Below are 20,515 nucleotides of genomic sequence, written 5' to 3' on the forward strand. Positions count from 1 at the left end.
ACAACTTCTCCCCTTCTCCTGCTCTTCCTCCACCCACCCACCCTAGCTGGAATGGAAAAATTAGTGAAAATAAAGTACAGATTCTGACTGCATGAAGTATTCTGTGGATCCCAAACATGCTGAGAAAACACTCGCTCCAGAGGATCATCAATAGAAAGCTGTTTTTTCAGGGAGCAAGAGGAGTGGCATTGAGGTTCTTGGGCTCTTTTGGTTTATATATAGTCTATGGGAGCTGGAGGAAAAGGCGAGAACAGCCTGCAAAGAATGGTCTCTACAAAACTTCATACAAGGGACCTTTCCCTCTCCCATGTGTATTTCAGAGGGAGGAGTAGATCAGGCCCAAGATGGAAGTGTGGGAGAGGAGATTATCACAATGTTCCTGTTGAGGCTTATTGTCTTTGATATGAAGCACTTGGATTCTCTCCCCCTGCACTAAAAGAAGCACGAACATTTTCCAGTGACTGACAGCTCTCTGTGTTAACTGATTTACCTTTCTCTGAATTATCAAGAAGAATCCAATTTATTTTCCAGAGATTCTTAAGATAGCAAAAATGCCAAAGACTGAGTTCACTGATATTCTGTTGAAATCTTAATTTAATCTAATATATACTGTTTTATTCTAACAGCAATTTTTTTTCCAGAGATGCTAACCATAACTGAATGTTATTACATATGTAGGTATTTGGTTTTATATAACAAAAATCTCCATGACTGAGAGCAAAAAAAGGAAAAATGCGAAGGATGTGTATAATAATATCTGCATTTAGATTTCCTGTTTTTGTTGCTTTACCAGTAACAGAGCCAGGCTTCCTCTTTGCATACAGATTGCAGCTCTGAATTTAAATGTTTACTGTATTTTTTAAGAATTTTTGAAGGTAACAAACACATGCATAAATGCAAAAATGTTTCTGAAAAATGTTCCTATTTTAAACAAAGCCCTCTTTATTTTTTCAGTTATGTTTCCAAAGAACTCCAAACAGATGAATAGTGACTGACATACTGTTTCTCACAGGTAACCTGAGTACACAGAGTGTCCACCAAGATGGCCTCTACAGTGTGCCAGCCTTATCTGCATGTATGGAGTTCTTTGGACGGAAGGTGCTCGGCTCTTTGTAGCACTGGGCCCTACAGTAATACGCTGTTCAATGCACATTCACAATGTGTAATTTTCACATACCCTTTGACATTGTGCTTTAGACATAATTGCTGTAACTGTAACTTTGTAACTCTCCATACTGCATGCTGATTTGTTCAGTGGAGCATTTAGTCATTCACGTAATGAGTTTTCTAATCAATATCTGCAAAAGTCATGCTCCTGTATTTTCTTATTCTACTATACATTTGCGAGAGTCTGTCTGCTGCTGTGTGTATACAGCTTCCTCTTATCATAACTTAAAGCAAGGTAAGGGTTTGGTTGTGACAGGAAAATGTGATTGCTTCTCAGAAAACCATGCAGAAAAGAGATAGAATTACCAGGCAGATGAAGGCTGGGAGCAGAGATCTGCTATAGAGTCTTACTAGTGTTTTGGACAGTCTAATTGGGCTATTACTATCCCCAAAGTACCTTCTGGTGTCAGGATGTTCACTGTAGGGTCAGTCTCCTCTGCCTGGAGTCCCAGGTTCTGAGCTGCTCTCCTGAGTAGCTCCTTATGTGTTCTCTTGTCCATAGATGGCAGTTTTGCAGACACCACCTCATTGTTGTGGGAGGATGAAGGTGGCACCAGTGCTGGAGCCAGGTACTCATGTCCCTCCAGTTTGCAGGAATCACCCTGTGCCGATGTTTCATACATGCTACCAGGGAAGCACTGGCCCCATTCTCAGCACCAGCCTCAGCACCATCTTGGTGCCTGTCTTGGATCTTTGTCATGGTCCCCAAGCCACAGAAGATTTCAGGTTTTTCTGAGACAACTGATGTAGACCTCAAACCTGGCCCATAGAGTACAGAAGGGCCACTCTGCTAAGGCCAGGGATCATCATGGAGATTGACTGTCCCTTCCCTAGCCTCGATCAGTGCTGTTTTGGGGGGGCGGGGTGTCAAAACGCATGTCTTCACCTCCAAATCCGAAGATGACTCAAACCATGGAGAGTGAGAGAGTGCCCAATAGCAGTGCAAAGGGGAAGGCAATCAGTGCTACATCATAGCCAGTTTGCTCTTGGAAGGCATAATGCCTCTCTGGGGTGCTAGAAAGTGGTGCAGGGAACTGCGAAGCTGTCATTGCTATGAGGTCCTAGGCCACCTCAAACACATGGGCTACGTCTACACTGGCATGATTTTCCGGAAATGCTTTTAACGGAAAAGTTTTCCGTTAAAAGCATTTTCGGAAAAGTGCGTCTAGATTGGCAGGATGCTTTTCCACAAAAGCACTTTTTGCGGAAAAGAGTCCGTAACCAATCTACACGCGCTTTTCCTCAAAAAAGCCCCGATTTCCTTTTTCACGATTGGGGCTTTTTTGCAGAAAACAATTCTATGCTGTCTACACTGGCCCTTTTGCGCAAAAGTCTTTCGGAAAAATACTTTTGCCCAAACGGGAGCAGCATAGTTTTTCCGGAAAAGCACTGATGATTTTACATGAGATCGTCAGTGCTTTTCCGGAAATTCAAGCGGCCAGTGTAGACAGCTGGTAAGTTTTTCCGGAAAAGCAGATGATTTTCTGGAAAAACTTGCCAGTCTAGACACAGCCATGGAGATGGAGGGAATGTCCAGATCCACCATGTGGCTCTCCTGTGCAAGAGGGGTCCACCAATACAGCACTCGATGGATCTCACTGTGAAATTACTGTTGACAGTGCTGGTTTAGTTGGAGCAGGGGCTAAGTATCCCAGCACTGGTAACACACTGCTACTCTGGACGTGGGTGAATGTCCTTTATTGGTCATCTTAGGCCTCTTGTTCAATTCTGGTGAATGTGAGCAGTGCCAAGCAATTGCTCTGGAAGAAGTCTTTGGTACCAGGGAATGACACTGCTAAGGGTCTCTACACCCATTGTCCTTCCTTGGCACCAAAACTTCTCTCACTGAGCCTGATGTGTTCTGCACTAAATGCTAGGTTTTGGGTCCACTGTGGTCTATGCCAGTGGGGGATGAAGAGCTGCCTCAGTGAGGAGCAATTTCAGTTTGAAGTCCCTCTCTTTTTTAGTTCTTGGATGGAAACCTTTACAGATCTTGCATCTGTCAGTGTAATGGCCTTCTCCCAAGCACTTTAAACAGGACTCGTGGCAGTCTCCTCTTGGCATATACTTGTGGCAGGACCCAATGGTTTAAACCCTTGAGAATGAGGCATGCCCCCAAACACAGGAAAGAACATGGGGGGGAGCGCAATAGAGACATATGGTAACTCCTTAAAACTCCACACTGTAAACTACAGAGAGATTGTCCTCTGGGGATCCCTTGCTGTAGCAAGAGAGAGAAGACACTCCCAATGACCATTATGGAAGGTAAAAAGGAAACTGAAGAGCTGTGCCTGCACAGCCTCTTTTCCCGAAGAGGTCTACCATCTTCTGTTGTACACCAGGCAGGAATGCATTTGAGCATGTAGCCAGCATGCTTAGCTGGGCAATTGCCATATAAACACTCCACACCAAGCAAACCAGAAATGAATACAGGCAGTCCCCGGGTTACATGGATCCGACTTACATCGGATCCCTACTTACAAACGGGGTGAGGCAACCCCGCACTAGCTGCTTCCCCCCAGCAGACCAGGGAGACGCGAAGCTAGCGCGCCCCCCCCCCCCACCCTCGCAGGAGACCAGGCAGACGCAGAGCGGCTTTTCTCAGCAGACACCTCAGCTTGAGAATAAAGAACTGAGGGAAGTGAGGTGTGGAAGAATAAAACTGAGCTCTGGAGAAATGTTTGGCTAGAGTTTCCCCTACAATATGTACCAGTTCCGACTTACATACAAATTCAATTTAAGAACAAATCTACAGTCCCTATCTTGTATGTAACCCGGGGACTGCCTGTATTCAAAATAGCTTTTTAATAAGGGAGGGACTTGTTTTTGTGTATCTGGCTGTTGGGCAGTGAGTTGAAAACAGCGACCAGAGTAGTCACAATGGGACACTTTCTAGAGGCCACTTAAGTCAAGATGAGCAAGAGTATCTACTCTGCCTTGGAATCACCTGTGTCAGCTTAAGCACTACCCCTCTCATGAAGGTGGAGTTATGAAGTCGATGTAGCAGGCAAGTTACATCGGCACATGGAACACTGTAGTGTGGCTGCTCACGTTATTTGGTCGGTGTAAACTGCCTTATGTGGACCATTCTTTGTTGTGTAGACCATAGCTAAACTGTAAACAGGCAGCATGCTTTCATGTAAAATGCCGCATAATAGACTTAGTCAGTATTACTTTAATTTTACCTATCTTGGTAAAGAACAACAATACAGAGAGATGAATTTGAAAGAGGTATAAACCACATACAAGAAACAAATTATATACAGAGGCAACACTGCCTACAAGATGTTTCATTCCTGTGTGTGTTTAAAAGATTGGTTTGAATTAGCAGATTCCTTCTTTTCTAATTCATGCTAGTCCATTTAGGAGATTGGTATGGCTTTCATGAAAAAACAGATTATATTGTCTGTGCTGCTTCCTAGTGGGAAAACAATTGAGAGGTGTTTAAAATAAACTGTTTTTAGATAGTTCACCTCCCTGCACTTAGCTTTTGTCCCCACATGAGCCGCTTGGAGGTTCTAGTGAATTCTACCCACATAGCTGCAGTACTATTATCTGCAGCGATCCTGCCTGTAGCTTTTGCAGCCAGGATTATCATGAGTATTGCTGAGATTATAGATAATAGCACTCTGCACAGTTTTCAGATATGGTTATAAAATTAAGTCATCTGTAAAGTAACTTGCCTTTTCATGTAATCAGGGGATTTGTTTGGAATACACTTGTTATAGTCACATTAATTCTTACATCACACTATGCCAGTATGTACTATTGAAGCTGGTCACATCAGCTGCAAATGTAAATTATGACACAATGTCACAAGATTGCTAAGTATAAAAAATAGAATCTGATACAGCTTCAGTTTTGGTAAAAGTCATCAATCAGCTGTATTGTAAAAATCATTTTCCATATTTTTTCTATTATCAACTGCAACCAGTAGTTAACTGAATGGCAAGGACATTCTTGTTACAAAGGGTCAGTCATTTTCAAGGAGTTTATAAACACACAGATACACTAACAACCACTTGTATCCATTATTGCATGCTGGCGATATAAAGTTCAGTAAGGAACAAACCAAAGTTGTTTTAAAATTGTTGTCAAGCTGTAGGCTGTGTTTCCTAGCAACAAGTGTTTTGCAACAGGGGAAGCAAGTTGGTATGTTTGAGGGCAGGGCAAAATAACATGCTATGATCAGGAACTTATTTACTTACAACACTGCATACACAGCTAAATTTCTCAATGTGCTAGTGATTGAATAATGAAAGTGAGAGGCAGGAACAGACATGCAATGCAAACAATTGTTTAAGATAGATGGTGAACAAATAAAATGTTGACTGCAGGCATCATTTTGTTCATAGTCTGCATCTGCAGATGAGTGATCAAGTACATTATTGCAACATAATGGACCATATTTTCTTCATAACAGTGTCAGGATAATAAAGCTGCTAAAAAAGTTAAGGAAGAATTTCTACGTTTGAATGTCATATAGTGAAGAATGTCTTTTATTTCAAGATTTTTGTTAGCAAAAGTGAGAGAAACTAGTAGATAAAAGCTCTATAATTGGGAACATGTATTTTATATTCCAGTGCATCCCTTTTCTCTTTGCCAGAACAGATACTGTGGTTTGAAACACTTTACACATATGTTGAAGACTGACTTCACCCTTTTATTTAGTGTGCACCTATATTTCAAAATCTCTGAAGGACACTTTCTGGAGAAACACCATATTTAATAAATTTAAATTACTAATGACCAACTCAGTCACCATTACATTTTTTTTAAATTTCAGATCATAATGCTTCAAATTGATTCTAATTAAACAGAAATTTAATATTTTGAGGCGTATGAATCTTTCATTTGATCATATGAATCCAAATATATTTTAATGCAACATAAATATATTACTAAGCAAATATACCTTAAATGAGTGACACACAAACTTATTTGATTTGCCCTCCTTCTTTGTGCATGTAGTTGTTTACGGTGTGTACACACACAGCCATCCAGCTCTGAAGGCAGTGCCACACCAGCAGCAGCACCAAAGGATAACAATGCGAAAATTGAAATTTCTCAAGGCACACTTAGCACCCCATTGTCACCCTTATTTCTGCACTGCTACTGCCACCCTGCAGCTGACAATCAGAGACCTGTTGCCTTTAAGTCAGTGGTCACCAACCAGTAGATCGGGATCTACCAGTAGATCTTGGAGCCTCTGACAGGTGATCCTAACTAATTTGGCTGGGAAGCTATCAAGCGCTAGCATTTCAGTTGCCCCTTCACCGTCATGCTGCTCCAGCCCTGCTTTAGAGCTGCCCCCCGGGAGCCTCCTGCTGGCTGTGCAGGGTATGGGAGGTGCTGTTGTCAAAGTGTCCCTCCATTTTTGTACCCTGTCTCCGCACAGAGAAAAGGAGATGGAAGGTGCTTCGCAATGCAAATCTGTCACACTCAAAAACTGTGTGTGTCTGTGTCTGTTTGTCATTCTCACAAACACACTGTCCTTCACTCATCTCCTGACCCAACACACATGTGGGGGATTGTTGTTACTTCTTTTACTGCTTGCAAAGTATGGTATTTTGGGGTTTTGACTGGTTTGTGCATTTCATAATTTTCATTTCTCTTATGCTTAAATTTAATTCTTTGGGTTGTGAGCTCTAAAATGCTTTACCTGTTGTGGCTAGAGTAATTATCATTGTGGTAATTACTGCTCCTGGATATGGCTGGCATGTCCTTGCAGCCCCTGAGAAAGGCAGAGCAGGGGGTCTTCACATACTGTCCTTGCCTGCAGACACCACTCCTACAGCTCCCATTGATCAGTAATGGGGAACCGTGGCCAGCAGAAGCTGTGGGCTCAGTGCCCTGTAGATGAAGGGCAGCACATAGTGCCATAGAGCAATTGCTTGCTGTACGTGCCAGCTGCTTTCAAGAGTGGTGCAGGGCCAGGGCAGGAGTAACCCTGCCTTAACCCCACTGCTTCACCACCCAGAAACTGTCTGTTACATGGTGCCCAGCCAGAGCCTGCTTCCTAAACCCCTGTTCCAGCCCTGAACCACCTCCTGCACCCAACCTCCTGCCCCAGACGTGAGTCCCCCCTGCACCAAAACTTTTTCCCAGAGCTTGCACCCTGAGACCCAACCTCAACCCCAATCCCCCATCCTGGGCTAAGACAGAGCCCCTCCCACATTCTGAATTCTTTGACCCAAGACCAGAGCCTGCATCCCAACCCCTACCACAGCCTACTGAAAGTGAGTGAGGAAGGGGGATAGAGTGAGCAGGTGAGGCCTTGGAAAAGGGGTGGAGCAGAGGCAGGGCCTCAAATAAGTAGCGGGAATGAAGTGGGCCAAAGGTATTTGGGTTTGAAGTAGATCTTACATTGTACTTAAATTGAAAAAGTGATCGTGTGGTTAAAAAGGTTGGAGACCACTGCTTTAAGTGAAAGAATGACTGAGGAGGGAGGAAAGTGAAGGGAAGGCAGACCACTCTCACTTCCCTTGGGAAGCCCACCACATAATTTGAGAACCGCTGTTTTAAATTAACCAAACAATTCAGACCAATTTAATAAATTTAACTAAATTTTTCAAGACAAAATTTATGATTTGGATTGTTTTATAGATGGATGAATAAGAGAGATGGCTAGTTTGAGAGCTAGCCTGTTGTATGCAATACAACACTCCCAAATAATCCAAGGCTAATTTCTTGTTTGATTTCAGGTTGTTTTTACTTAATTCGTAATTTCCAAGCAGATGGCAGCATCTGCATTTTTTTCCATTTACACAACACACATGATTACAAACGGATTAACTCTTCCATGTGCATTTTGTTTCCAAAGGAAAGAGCTAATAAATTATTTCCTGTAGAGCTGCATATTTCCTTTAAAGAGATAGGCCAACATATTTCATTACAAATAAACCTGCTAAAACCTACATAGGTGAAAGGGAATACATGGAAATACCTTACTAATTTTTAGGGATGTTTACTTTAAAATTAATCATGATTAATCATGTGATTAAAAATATGAATTGTGATTAATCATGCAATTAGTTGCACTGTTAATAATAGAATACCATTTATTTAAATATTTTGGGTCTTTTTTACATTTTTAAATCTATTGAAATTTTTCAATTACAACACAGAATGCAAAGTGTACAGTACACATTCTATATTATTTTTATTACAAATATTTGCACAGTAAAAAAAACAAAAGAAATAGTATTTTCAATTGACCTAATACAAGTATTGTAGGGCAATCTCTTTATCATGAAAGTTGAACTTACAGACGTAGAATAACAAAAAAACTATTCAAAAATAAAACAATGTAAAATTTTAGAGCTTCCAAGTTCATTCAGTTCTATTTTTTGATCAACCAATTGCTCAAATAAGTTTGTTTACATTTACAGGCGATAACGCTTCTTTTTTGCAATATCACTTGAAGGTTAGAACATGCATTCCCATGGGACTTTTGTAGCTGACATTGTGTATTTGTGCACCAGATATACTAAACATTTGTATGTCCCTTCATGTTCTGCTCTTGTATTCTTGGTATTGGTGAAGAGCTTTTCCCTCATTAGGTTCTTCTTCCCCTCCTAGCTTTTCTTTTTTTTTTCGGTCTGTTCTTTGTCTCTGTTCTGCTCCATTACTCAATATCATGGGTGTGAAACAACTGGGTGTGACATCACTATCTCTGTCCATCTCAGAAATGAGGACCAATGGGCCCAGTATTTGTGAAGGGGGAAAGTCACAGCAGCCTGAAGCTCCAAATCCAAGACAATTCTCTCTTACGTGTTTTTATGGTACAGGGCTATAGTAAGGGAGAAGACCGATATATTTCCCCCTTCTAAGTCCAAGAAAGTGGCCTCCATGGAAGCAAACACAGTGCAAATCTTAGAATCCAGTTCTTTATCTGTAGATCTGGAAAGAACAAAACTATCACTGGAAGATATTAATAGGCATGCTAAACACCTTCCAAAATAAAGAGAAGATATGATCTTTGCCACTAGGATCTCTCTATACACTAGCATGTTTTGTAACCAAAACCTGCCTTTTGGTGACAGTGTTTAATATCTGGAAACAGGATGGTCGGTTTGGGGTGGATGTGCTATAGAGTGTGATAAAATTTTGGAGCTCTGAAACACTATATTTGGACATGAATACAATTGCCAGAGAGGGGTGCCTACTCCTCCCTCTTTCATATCAATTCAGTGCTTTAAAAGAACTGAATACAATTACCACTGAGTATGGTTAAAATATTCCAAAACCTAAACTAGCAAAATCTGGATATTGTAAAGTCCCCAGACCCTGTTGTGCTGTAATTTGCACATAACTAAATTAAGAGACCAGTAGGCAGGTGGCAAAAGCAGAGGACTCCAGCATGTAGACTGCTGGGTCCCAGGAACTTCTGAGGAAATCCTGTAATAGTGGAAATTGGTTGATCAGACAATTTTTATTATACTGATAAAAAAACAAGTGCAATATCACTTGAGTGTTCCCCTGCCAAAACTGGATATTTTTATTAAACTCTGGCATCTGGTCTCCCTTTTAGATGGGTTTTGATGCATCAGAAGACTGGCAAAGAGATATGAAGCTTTTTATCTGTAGACGATAGGATTCAGTTCAGCCTATATCTATTGCAGTCAAATGTATAACAATTTTTTCTGATGCCCAGTATGAAATGACTCTGTGATCTTAGTCTTCTTGGTCCCAGTGAACAGGATTCTTCATCACTAAAACAACCACCAAAACCTTTGTTGGCAGTCACAGCAGCGGGGCCTGAGTGTGACTTGGCCTAGAGACTGAACTATTCTTTCAGTCTCTGTAAAGTGGTGCCCTCCAGGACTAGCATGCCTTGGTGTGCGTGGTGAGAAGACTTACCCTTGTTACTGCCCATGTAATCGCTGTTCTGTGGATAAACAATTCACTTCTGTCTCCAATGCTTCACCAGCATCAAATACCCTAACATCTGAAGTAAAACATGGTTACAAAGCAATTGCTGTCAGTAGTTTGTTGCCTTAGTAGATCATCAGAAAAAAAATAATGTACTATTGCCACAGAAAGTTAATGCAGATTTGATGCACTCTGTACTCCTATCAATCAAGCTAATACGTCTGCAAGACCACGATGCTTCCTTGGCTCTTGAAAAGCAGTTTGTTTCTTTAACAAGTGTGCAAAAGGAATCTGGAATATTGAGATATATAGAATTTTTCATATACAAAGTACTAGCGTCTGTAACTTGGATAGAATAGGCAAGCTTCCAGAAGGATTTTTGTAAATAAATTGTAAAGAAAAGCATATACAGGTTGAACTTCCCTCATCCAGCACCCATGGGAGGTCAGTGCACTGGAGGCTTCGCTTTTCCTCCTCGCTGCCCCACTGCTGCCATGGGCTGTGTTCTCCCCACAGCAAGGGGGCCTCTGCTGCCACCTGGGGCTCTGCGCTCTCCCCACAGTCAGGGAACTCTTCTCTTCTCTTCCCCTCCCCCCCAGCATTTTTCTGTTTGGGGGGGTCCTGTGCTGCTGCCTGGAGCTCAAGGTTCTCCCTGGCAGCTTCTGCAGTGCCATCTGGAACTTGGGGCTCTCCCCGCCAGCTCTGCTGCTGCCAGGGGTGCCCTGCTGCCACCTGGGTCTCAATGCTCTGCCCAGCTGCTCTAATGACTGCTGACCTACCCCTGTTGACCAGGGGCTCCGTGCTATTTCTGGCAGCTCTGCTCCCACCTGGGGCTGCGCTCACTTGGCCATCTAGTCTCAACACACTCCTGGCTCCAGCCCTCCAGGTCACCCTGACATTGCTGAACCTGAGGTCTAGCCGGACTGGGAAACGCCGGATTATAGCGTCTCAACTTGTATCTGCAAATCAATACCTTTTATTCGTTCACTTTGGTGACAGTAAATTATAACTTGAGAATGTTACACTAAACCAGCTTAGTGCAGAGAATATCCATAGATTTCTTCCTGCCTCATTTTTTCTGAAATACTTTGATAGTCTAATTTTCAAATCTCTTTCTTGGAGGAGGAAAACCATCCCAAGAACAATTGCCTTGTTTGTGGTAAGTTAAAGTACAGATCACCACCCGCTGCAGTGCTTTCTCACTAAAACCTCCAAAAAAATTAAACTGCAGTACCTCTCTGACAGCAGACCCATTAGACAGTTAGAAATTAGCCCTCACTGCATTTCTGCATTAAATCCATTGCAACCACTATTGTATTTGCTTTCTTCATGAATTTGTTCTCAACAGTCAAGCATTCATAAGTTGTATTATATAGTTCAGTTAATAGTCTGCTTACAATAGAAAGTAATGTCGTTGGCAGGGGAGAGAGTGAGTAATTGAGACTACAGGAATTTACAATGGATGGTTAAACAATTGCACAGAATCTCTGCACTCTTCAGTTACTTTTATACCCACATGGTGCTCATGAAGGTGTGAGGACTAATTGTTTAGAGCCTGCTTATGCAGCTCTGCCAGTTCTTTTCTGTAGGAATTTAAGAACAGCCCACTCAGCAATAATTCTTCACCATGTTACTTAAAAGTTTTATAAAATAGACTGATATGCAAGATTAGGGATGTAAAGGGATAACCAGTTAATTGATTACCCAGTAAGCTTTGCCTCATGTTTGCTAAGGTAACTGGTTAACCGGTGCCTGGCCGGCTGGAGCAGCCTCACACCCAGCCAGTTTTAACCAATTAAACATTGTTCAATTTGTTAACATTTTAAATGGCATTTTATATCCCTAATTCAGATCATTCCACTGCACTCATTTTCATTCACAACCAAAAACAGAATTTAAACCCAAGTTTGTGAAGTAGAGACAGTGAAATGCATTAATCCACTTGAATCATCTATCCATTTTCAATTTTTCAGTGCTATTAGAGATAGCTTGGATCTGGTAAAAATCCTATCAACAGAGTTTTGTTCACGTTACTATTGCTAGTGTTCAGTGTATAATGTGTTGTTCTCAACTACTTCTGCATTTTCTTTATTTCATTGCAGGCTCTAATACTTCACCAATTAGGGCGCTATAGTTTGGCTGAGAAGATTCTCAGAGATGCTGTCCAAGTGAACTCTACAGCTCATGAGGTTTGGAATGGTCTTGGGGAGGTTCTGCAAGCTCAAGGCAATGATGATGCAGCAACAGAGTGCTTCCTGACAGCATTAGAGCTTGAAGCCAGCAGCCCAATTGTCCCTTTTACTATCATTCCACGAATTCTCTGAGATGATGCCTTGATCACAGAGCTCATCATGTTTCAGGTTTTGGATTTGAGGGTGAGGAAACAACACCCAGGTATCTCTGACAATGCAGCTTGTTTTCAAAAGTGACAGAAAGTACCACAAAATTTATTATCAGAGGAGCCTGACAAAGAAATGAAGTGATACAATATTTTAATGGTTAGTAAAGAAAACATGACTAGCCAAAAACAAATCACCACTCATACATCACCTACATTTTTTTTCCAATGGTAGTTATGAAACCTGATTATATTGTTCTAATGAATAATGTGCCATATTTCATTAGGTAACATCTTAGTGTTATGTAAAAATTATAATGGAACCTACCATCAGATGTAGAGTAATATATTTGAATTAAAATTCAGTGGCAGAGCAGCCTATTTTTAACAAGACTGTCATGAAAACTGTTCTGTCACCTCCTCCATCTCAACCCCTCTTGGCCTAAAGTCAAACTGTGAATTTTCTGTTTTCCATCTCTATACTAGTCCAGGCCAGAAAATCAGTTGAAGAGTTCTTGGTTTTGGTTGTTAATAACTGTGATGTGTGGCTAATTGTTATCTTTACTTAGAACAAAGGCTGAGTACAAGAATATTTATATTTTACCAATGTATGCCTGTTACAAACAAAGAAAATATTCGTTATTTAAGTGTAACTTTTTTATGTGAATTCAGAGTTTATTTATCGATGGAAATATGTAAAAAGAAGCTTCAAATGGAATATTTACTGACATTCCTTATGCATATTACCCACACTTGGAAGATTATGTTAATAATAAAAAGATTTTTAAATGCTTCCCTCCCCCCCAATGACTGTTCTGTTTGAAAGAGCAATGAAAGGAAGTGAACTGTTAAGCAGCTCGTTTGGCTTGTGGAAAGCCATTTGACTTTGAGATCATCTTTAGCTCTGCATACGTGCAGTGAGGTCAAGGGGAAAAGGAGCACATTCGATATCTTTGCTTAGATTTCTTGTTTTGTAAAATCTTTCCCCTACTTTTCCCCTCCCCCGAAGATAGAAAAATATCTGCTCCAACCCATAGTAAATATACACATGGAGTTAATTTGGACCATATAAAAATTTGAAAAGTAATCCAGTTATACAAGACCTTTTTTGAAAACAAAATGTTAGAAATCTGAGAGCTCATTTGGCTGCCATATCACATCTCACTGTTTTCTTGCCTTAACAGAATATTCATTACATGATACTTTGCTACATTGGCTGTCATGCTAGAAAGGTATATAAATTGATATCTGCCATCAGTCCTCAGATTTTCTATCTTGTGTCTCTCCGGAGAATCTTAGACCATAACACTTCCATAGATTCACACAGTGAATTCCCAGGCCTATTCTGAAGTTTCCTTTACCTAGTCCCTTGCAGTATGTGGAAAAACAAAGATCTCACACTCACCGGTTGTCTTGTGGCATTTCACAAGCATGTCAGTGGCAGCAGTTGTACCAGATTGTTAGCAGATATATTTATTTGCCAAAACTTTTGAGGGGGGTAAGTGATTAAGAATCCTCTACCGTGACTGCACAGAAAAGAGCCAGTCCTAACAAATTAATTTAACTCTTCATCCTAATATGGGGCAGATGTTGAAGCTGGGAAATTTTCCAGATTTCTCATCCAGCGAGGTGATCAGTGGTGCTTGCACAAATCATGCTCTTTTCAGTCTGTCACTCACCCACAAGAAGTGATTGTAAAGTGTTCAGCATGTGCATAAGATCATGAATGACTCTGGCAAATACCTTTTTTAGAGCAGCCAGAGGGCTTTACTGACTCTTGACTCTTCCATTTACATTCTAGCGTTTTCTGACTGTAAGAGACCCAAACTAGCACCATGCTCAATGGTGCACTGATTTTTTCTTCTTTTTATCTCTGATGGCCAGTGAGACTGAAGCAGCTTTTAAATTTTACCTGTTAATTAATCCTTGGAACACACATCCTCTGTGAAGTGCATGTGATTGTGTACCTCCCAATTCAAACTAAGGCATAACCCTCCCAATCACCAGTCAGCACAGAAACATTACATTACACCCTCCCTTTTCTAAAGCACACCTAATTTGCTTTCTTCCCTTGACAAGATGTGGTTCTGTTTTCCTTGACAGCTGTCCAAGGCAATGTCTTTTTCAGCCAGCCATGAACCTTCTTACTGACTACAGCTCACAATGTACACTGTCACCTTTCAGCTCTTAGCACGTTTGATCCCAACAGCAATATGACCCCATGTCTAATAACTATAAGGAAATGCAGAAATTAAGGCCTGTGCGTGATGTATCCATGGTATACCTTGGTTTTACCACCCCTCTTCAGTTTCTTAAATACCATTTATCTGTTCTTGGAGCACAGACATTCCTACCCACAGTTCTTTAGCCATCTACCCTTTCACTATTGCAGGAAGGTTCTGACAAGGCAGAATGATTTGACATCAAACTCTGAGAAGACAGGCTCGCTTCTTCTCTTCTACTGTGTGAGCGTGTCTACCAGCCAGGAAGTACGCAACTACGCAGCAGAGAGGAGGGGGGCGGGAGCAGAGCAGAATGGAATCCCCAGGCCAGACTCGCTCATGCGCCCTGCCAGGAGCATGTGTGGGACAGGCAGCACGCCAGGATCTGTGTGCACCCAGGCCAGCCCGCTCCCCACCAGCCGGTTCCCCCCCCCCATTCCACCCTCCCAGCCAGCCCCACTCCCCCCAACCCTTATCAAGGCTAGCTCTGCTTCCCACCAGCCAGTTCCTTCCCCTCCAATCTCCTCTGGCCAGCCCTGCCCTGATCTGAGATTAAGTGTGTCCAGTATTTTTTTTAAACCAGCTGGTAACCCTGCAGACAGGAGCAGAGGGGTTGGGGCACAGGCTCTGGTCTTGGGCTAAGGGATTTGGACTGTGAGAGGTTCTGAGTTGAGCCTGGGGCAGTAAGTTGGGGTAGGAGGGGATTCAGGGAACAGGCTCTATGAGTATGTTTGAGCTTAAGGGGCTCAAGACTAGGACAGGGGCTTGAGGAGCAGGAGGGGCTCATGACTGGGGCAGGGGTTTGGGATTCTGGCTCCAGCTAGATACTGCTTACCTCAGGTGGCTCCTTGGTGGTGGTGCAGTGAGGCTAAGGCAGGCTCACCCTTGCCCTAGCCCTGCACCACTCTCAAAAGCAGCCAGGAAATTCTCTCCATCCCAAAGCCTGTGCCCCCTCTTCTCCCTTCCCTGTTCTGCAAAGCAAGCAGGAGGCTCCCGGGAGGGAGAAGGAGAAAGCTCCAAGGCAAAGGGCAGGAGATGCAAAGCAGGGGGGGGGTTAGGGTTAAGTCCCTCCTCTTGGCTTCATTAGCGGATAACAAGTGAATACCTATGATGCACTTCAGAACACCTGTGCCAAAAAATTCAGAGTGCATTTTAAAATTCTGCATACATTATTTGACAAAATAATACAATATAATCATGCCAGTTTCTAATATTTTGATAAATGATTCCAAAATAGCTGCCAACAAGTATTTCTGTAACAATATAAATGACAAAACATTCAGAAAATGTTTTTTTAACAGATTCCTTACTGGGCACATTAATACGGAACTTTGAGTAACTAGTACATTTCTGTACTGTAGTTTACATGAATTTCTCCCACCCCCTCAGAATCAGTGCAAAGGTTTGGGGGAGTCAGAGATGATAAAGGAAGGACAGGGAGGTAATTGCTGGGAATGATCCTGGCAGTCAAGCTGGAGGTTTGTTAGGCCAATTAGTGAGGCAAATAACCCTAGAATGTCCCATAATTCACACCTATCAAAATTTCCTCTGTTTTCAATTAAAATGACACTTTTTCCCTGCTTACCAATGCTCATGGTCAGCTAGGGTTGTTCCCGTCTCTCTCATTATTCCTGGTAATAAAGGTCCTGAAGGCCAAATTATGTCTTCAGTATCATCTGTGCAACCCTACTACATCCAAATCATATTCTGTTACCACTGCTCCAGTTAATTAAAGGCTTGTAAAGCAGGAGTGGAGAACCATATGGTTTGTTATCCCCTAGTGTAGACCAGGCCTAAGGTAAACAAAGCATCTTGTGGCCTTTGAGTGGCTAAGTTTGAATTAAGATACACAACTCCATCTATATTAATTGGCTACGTCTAGACTGGCATGATTTTCCTCATATGCTTTTAATGGAGAAGTTTTCCGTTAAAAGCATTTGCGGAAAAGAGCATCTAGATTGGCACGGACGCTTTTCCGCAAAAGCACTTTTTGCGGAAAAGCATCCGTGCCAATCTAGACACGCTTTTCCGCAAAAAGCCCTGATCGCCATTTTTGTGATCGGGGCTTTTTTGCGCAAAACAAATCTGAGCTGTCTACACTGGCCCTTTTGCGCAAAAGCTTTTACGCAAAAGGACTTTTGCCCGAACGGGAGCAGCATAGCATTTCTGCAAGAAGCACTGATTTCTTACATGAGAGCGTCAGTGTTCTTGTGGAAATTCAAGCGGCCAGTGTAGACAGCTAGCAAGTTATTCTGCAAAAGCAGTTGCTTTTGCGGAAAAACTTGCCGGTCTAGACACAGCCATTATGTAGCTGGAGTCGACATACCTTGATTTGAACTTTGGAGCCATCTCCATGGTGGGAGGTCAATGGAAAAAAATGCTTTCATCATCTGCCCTTTCTCCTCGCAAAAAGTAGGACGGGTGCCCTCAGCATTCGATTTAGCGGGTTCTTATTAGACCTGCTAAGTTGAATGCCCAAAGATTGACCCCCTGGAGTGTCAATCCATGGATAAGTATAGACATGGCCTGAGTGTCCACAGGCACAGCTCCCAGTGTCCACAGTTCACCATTCCTCACCAATGGGAGCTGTGGGATGCAGTGGCCCAGCCCATGCTGCTTCCCACAGCTCCCATGTCCAGGAATGGTCAAATGTGTGCTTTTGAAATAAGATGCAGTCAGAGTAAACAGTTTGTCAAATCATTTGAAATGGGAATTACGATAGCACACTTCATTCAATGACAGTTTACATTTCACAAGAGTGCTTCAAGCCAGGATGTCATCATACAGATGGATAAACTACAGCAGGTAGATCTTAAATCTGCAGTGGCAAAGTTGGACATAATCTTGACTCCACTCATCAGTTTAAATACAACCTCCACATAAATTCACATTCTCCATATGAAATCACCAAGTCAGAAGGTTTCTGGAACAACTGTTAGCCTCAGTAGCAGCTAGAGGTAATTGACGGTGAGATACCAATGTGAGAGAAGACGGAATAGGGCGTAATCGGAAGCACCTAGATTCGCAGTTTTCTCAATCTTTCCCATGCTAGCAACAGCCACCAACCACATAGCCAGATTTACACTTAATCTATTCCCCTTTAGAAGTACAGAAGACCAACAGAGCTGAGAATCCAAACACCTCACTGAACATATGGGTTCCAAATAACATTCCTAGTACCACTCTGTTTTATAGTGTTTCTTACCCAGCCATGTGCACAAACTGTAGCATCTGAGGGCTACATGCACAAAAGAATTTACACACCTAAAATCAGACCCCGTTAGGGTTCACAACCTCCTTGCCCAGCTGCTGCTGAGTCACCTAATTTTTCTGAGCACCTACATATTTGCCATAAACATGCCCGAGGCATAATGTACTGCAGCTCCAGGCCAGGCACCTGAAAGCCTGCTCCTCAAAGCAAGTGGGCCCAACCCAGTGCATACACCCTGACCTCAGCTACTGGTGCGAGCGCCCATGGACATCTGGTTTGTAAAGGGAGGCTCTGCCTATCCCACGCTGCCTCTCCCCTCCCCGCCTCCAACTTGCATGTGGGGTAGCTGTGGACTGTTGTTAGTATGGTTCAGGCAGGTTCCAGGGCAGCTGGGGAGGCAGAGTAGCAGGGAGCATCCTCAGAAGCCCTCCCACCCACCCCCAAACCTGCATGGAACAGTTACAGTCACATAGGCTCTCAGGCTGCAGAGCTCTGCAGCCCACCGGCTCCGAGAGGAGTGCCAGCCCTGCTGTGCAGAGAACTCCTCACCCAGCTTGCTGTGCTGCTGCGGCTTGCTGCCAGTCTTTTGCCCTCCTCAGCTCCCTCCCTGCTTGGCCCCCTCACCCCATCCAGTCCCCCTCCCTGCATCCTACCTCAGGGGGCGCAGGTGGTCTTCCTCGTTGCCCCTCTTCAGCTACTTTGCACTCTCCCTGTTTGGTTGGCACCCCCCCCCCCAACCCTGCTAGTGTGTAGAGTGCTGGTGGGTTTGGTTTCATTTTCCCAGTCCAGTTGCTATTGATCCCGCTTCCAGGGGGATCTTCTCCCCACGCATTCTCCACCTCCCCTTTGCTGGAGTGTGGAGCTGGGAGGGGGGGTTCGTCTAGCCCAATGAGCCCTGCAGAGCTAGCTGCCTGGTCCCCTCCCTTTTTTGTCTTTTCCCCGTATGCTTCCTGTTTTCTGTGCCCTGCAGTGGAGTTGGGTGGGGGAATGGGTGAGGGGAGCGCTTGGGCTTGGTTGGGAAGAGAAGAAGGTGGGGAGCAGAGGGAAAATGGATGTGGTGGAAAGGAAGAGCGAAGGTAGGCTAGGTCTCAACTCTTAAGTCCCTTTTCAGTGGCTGGGAGATTACATTTTCCTGGTGAGACTAGTCCTGGGGATGTGGTTCAACAGCCCCCCCATGTGCGTGCCTATTGGTGAGCTTTCACAAAACAGCTGTGTTGGGGCCACGGCTGCAGCACAGGGCTAAACCAGAACTAAGCGCTGCAACTTGAGCTATACACTTGACGTAGCTCAAGTCAAAATAGCTTAATTTGGCTTTTGGCGCTGTCTACCCAGCTGGAAGGCTGAGCAAGAACACTCTTCCGCTGACTTCCTTTACTCGTCGTAAAATGAGGGTTACAGGAGTTGGAGTAAAGTCCTCCAACTCCCCATTAGTTTGGCATCATGCTGAAATAACTGCTTGTAGTGTAGACGTGGACTATGTTGTTTCAGAATGTCAGCTATTCCAAAATAACAAAGCTGAATAGACATACCCTCAGCCAAGAGAGCGAGCAAGACTGAAACTATAGTCTGGTGGTTACAGCATTTAGGTGGGAGACCCCATCGCCAACCTTCCCTCCCCCTCCCCCCAACCTCCACCCCGCCAATGACTTTTATTTAACTACAGTGGAACAGCTTCAATTCGGAAGACTGTCAGACATTTCCCACAGCCCTCACCTGAGCTGTGTCACACCCCTGGATAAATGCTTCCTCCTCTCAGGGAGAGAGGGGGACTTGAATGAGGAGTGGGGGGATTGTCTTCCACATCAGTGTACCCAAACTACTGAGATTGTCATCAGAACTGTTGTCTGCCTCATTTTCCGTGCCTTTCCCCAAGCTTCAGTTTCATTCTTGCGCTGAGCACCTTCCTATAGTACAGGGGTGGCCAACCCAGAGAGCCAAAACAGCGGCGGAAAAAATGCAAGGAGCTGCACCAGAATTGTCAAGAAAAAAAAAAGGAGGTTGCCCCTTTAAGAAACAAGCATATTAGGCTACGGTATTTCTACCAGACAGTCTCGTTTTTGTGCCCTCTGGTAAAAGAATTCAGAAAATACTGGACATGTGCAACGTCCAGTAGTTTCTGTTTGTCTGGCCGGGCGCCGGACGGAAGCCTGGCGGGGCTGGGAGGGCGTGGCTGGAAGGCAGGGCCACTATCAGTGCTGGGAGCCTGTGGTTGCGTGCAGAAGCCGGCCGGGGGGAGTGGCTGGGAGTCCCACCCACTTCCCCCATCCAGCTTTTGGAGTCACCGTCCTACCCATGGTCTCCCTCCCCCCCCCACCCTGCCATTGTGTTGTCCTGGGGTCTTCCTCTCTCTGCTTTGGGTAGCAGGTGGCTGCTGCCTCCCCCTGTGTTCCCAGCTTGGTGGCTTTTGGTAGTGTTCGGTGTGGGTAGTGGTTTTTGTTTTCTTTGCTTGACAAATTTTTAGCCCATGTTTTCAGTATTTTTGGGAGACCATCTGGCAACCCTACATCAGGCTCCCGTCGATGGTTGCCATCTTGGGCACTATTTTGAATAGTCACCCTGGTGAGCACAGGAAAGCTGGGGGGGGGGGGGCAAACCAGGACCCTTGGGGGGGTGTGTAGGAATGGCTTTGTGAGCTGCACTTTTGGGGGAGAAGAGCCGCATGCCACCTATAGTACTTTGATTAGCATCTATTATGAAGTTTAT

The 20,515-nt window shown here is 43.7% G+C and overlaps 1 protein-coding gene and 1 long non-coding RNA gene across 6 annotated transcripts in view; one reads left to right on the plus strand and one right to left on the minus strand.

The window, feature by feature from the left end:
* Positions 1 to 13,173, plus strand: part of TTC7B (tetratricopeptide repeat domain 7B) — a 256,223-nt gene extending 243,050 nt beyond the window's left edge. For all 5 annotated transcript variants that reach the window (XM_075926715.1, XM_075926716.1, XM_075926717.1 and 2 more), the window contains one exon: positions 12,144 to 13,173. In XM_075926715.1, the coding sequence (XP_075782830.1) occupies positions 12,144 to 12,365 (222 nt within the window). In that variant the 3' untranslated portion in view covers positions 12,366 to 13,173. The remainder of the gene's footprint in view (positions 1 to 12,143) is intronic.
* Positions 8,631 to 20,515, minus strand: part of LOC142829091 (uncharacterized) — a 35,957-nt gene continuing 24,072 nt past the window's right edge. Inside the window, exons 3-4 of the long non-coding RNA XR_012903333.1 lie at positions 10,030 to 10,117; positions 8,631 to 9,069 (exon numbers count right to left, since the gene is read on the minus strand). This is a non-coding gene — a long non-coding RNA (uncharacterized LOC142829091). The remainder of the gene's footprint in view (positions 9,070 to 10,029; positions 10,118 to 20,515) is intronic.

The sequence above is a fragment of the Pelodiscus sinensis genome, chromosome 4 (assembly GCF_049634645.1).
Source record: "Pelodiscus sinensis isolate JC-2024 chromosome 4, ASM4963464v1, whole genome shotgun sequence".
Classification (NCBI taxonomy): domain Eukaryota; kingdom Metazoa; phylum Chordata; order Testudines; family Trionychidae; genus Pelodiscus; species Pelodiscus sinensis.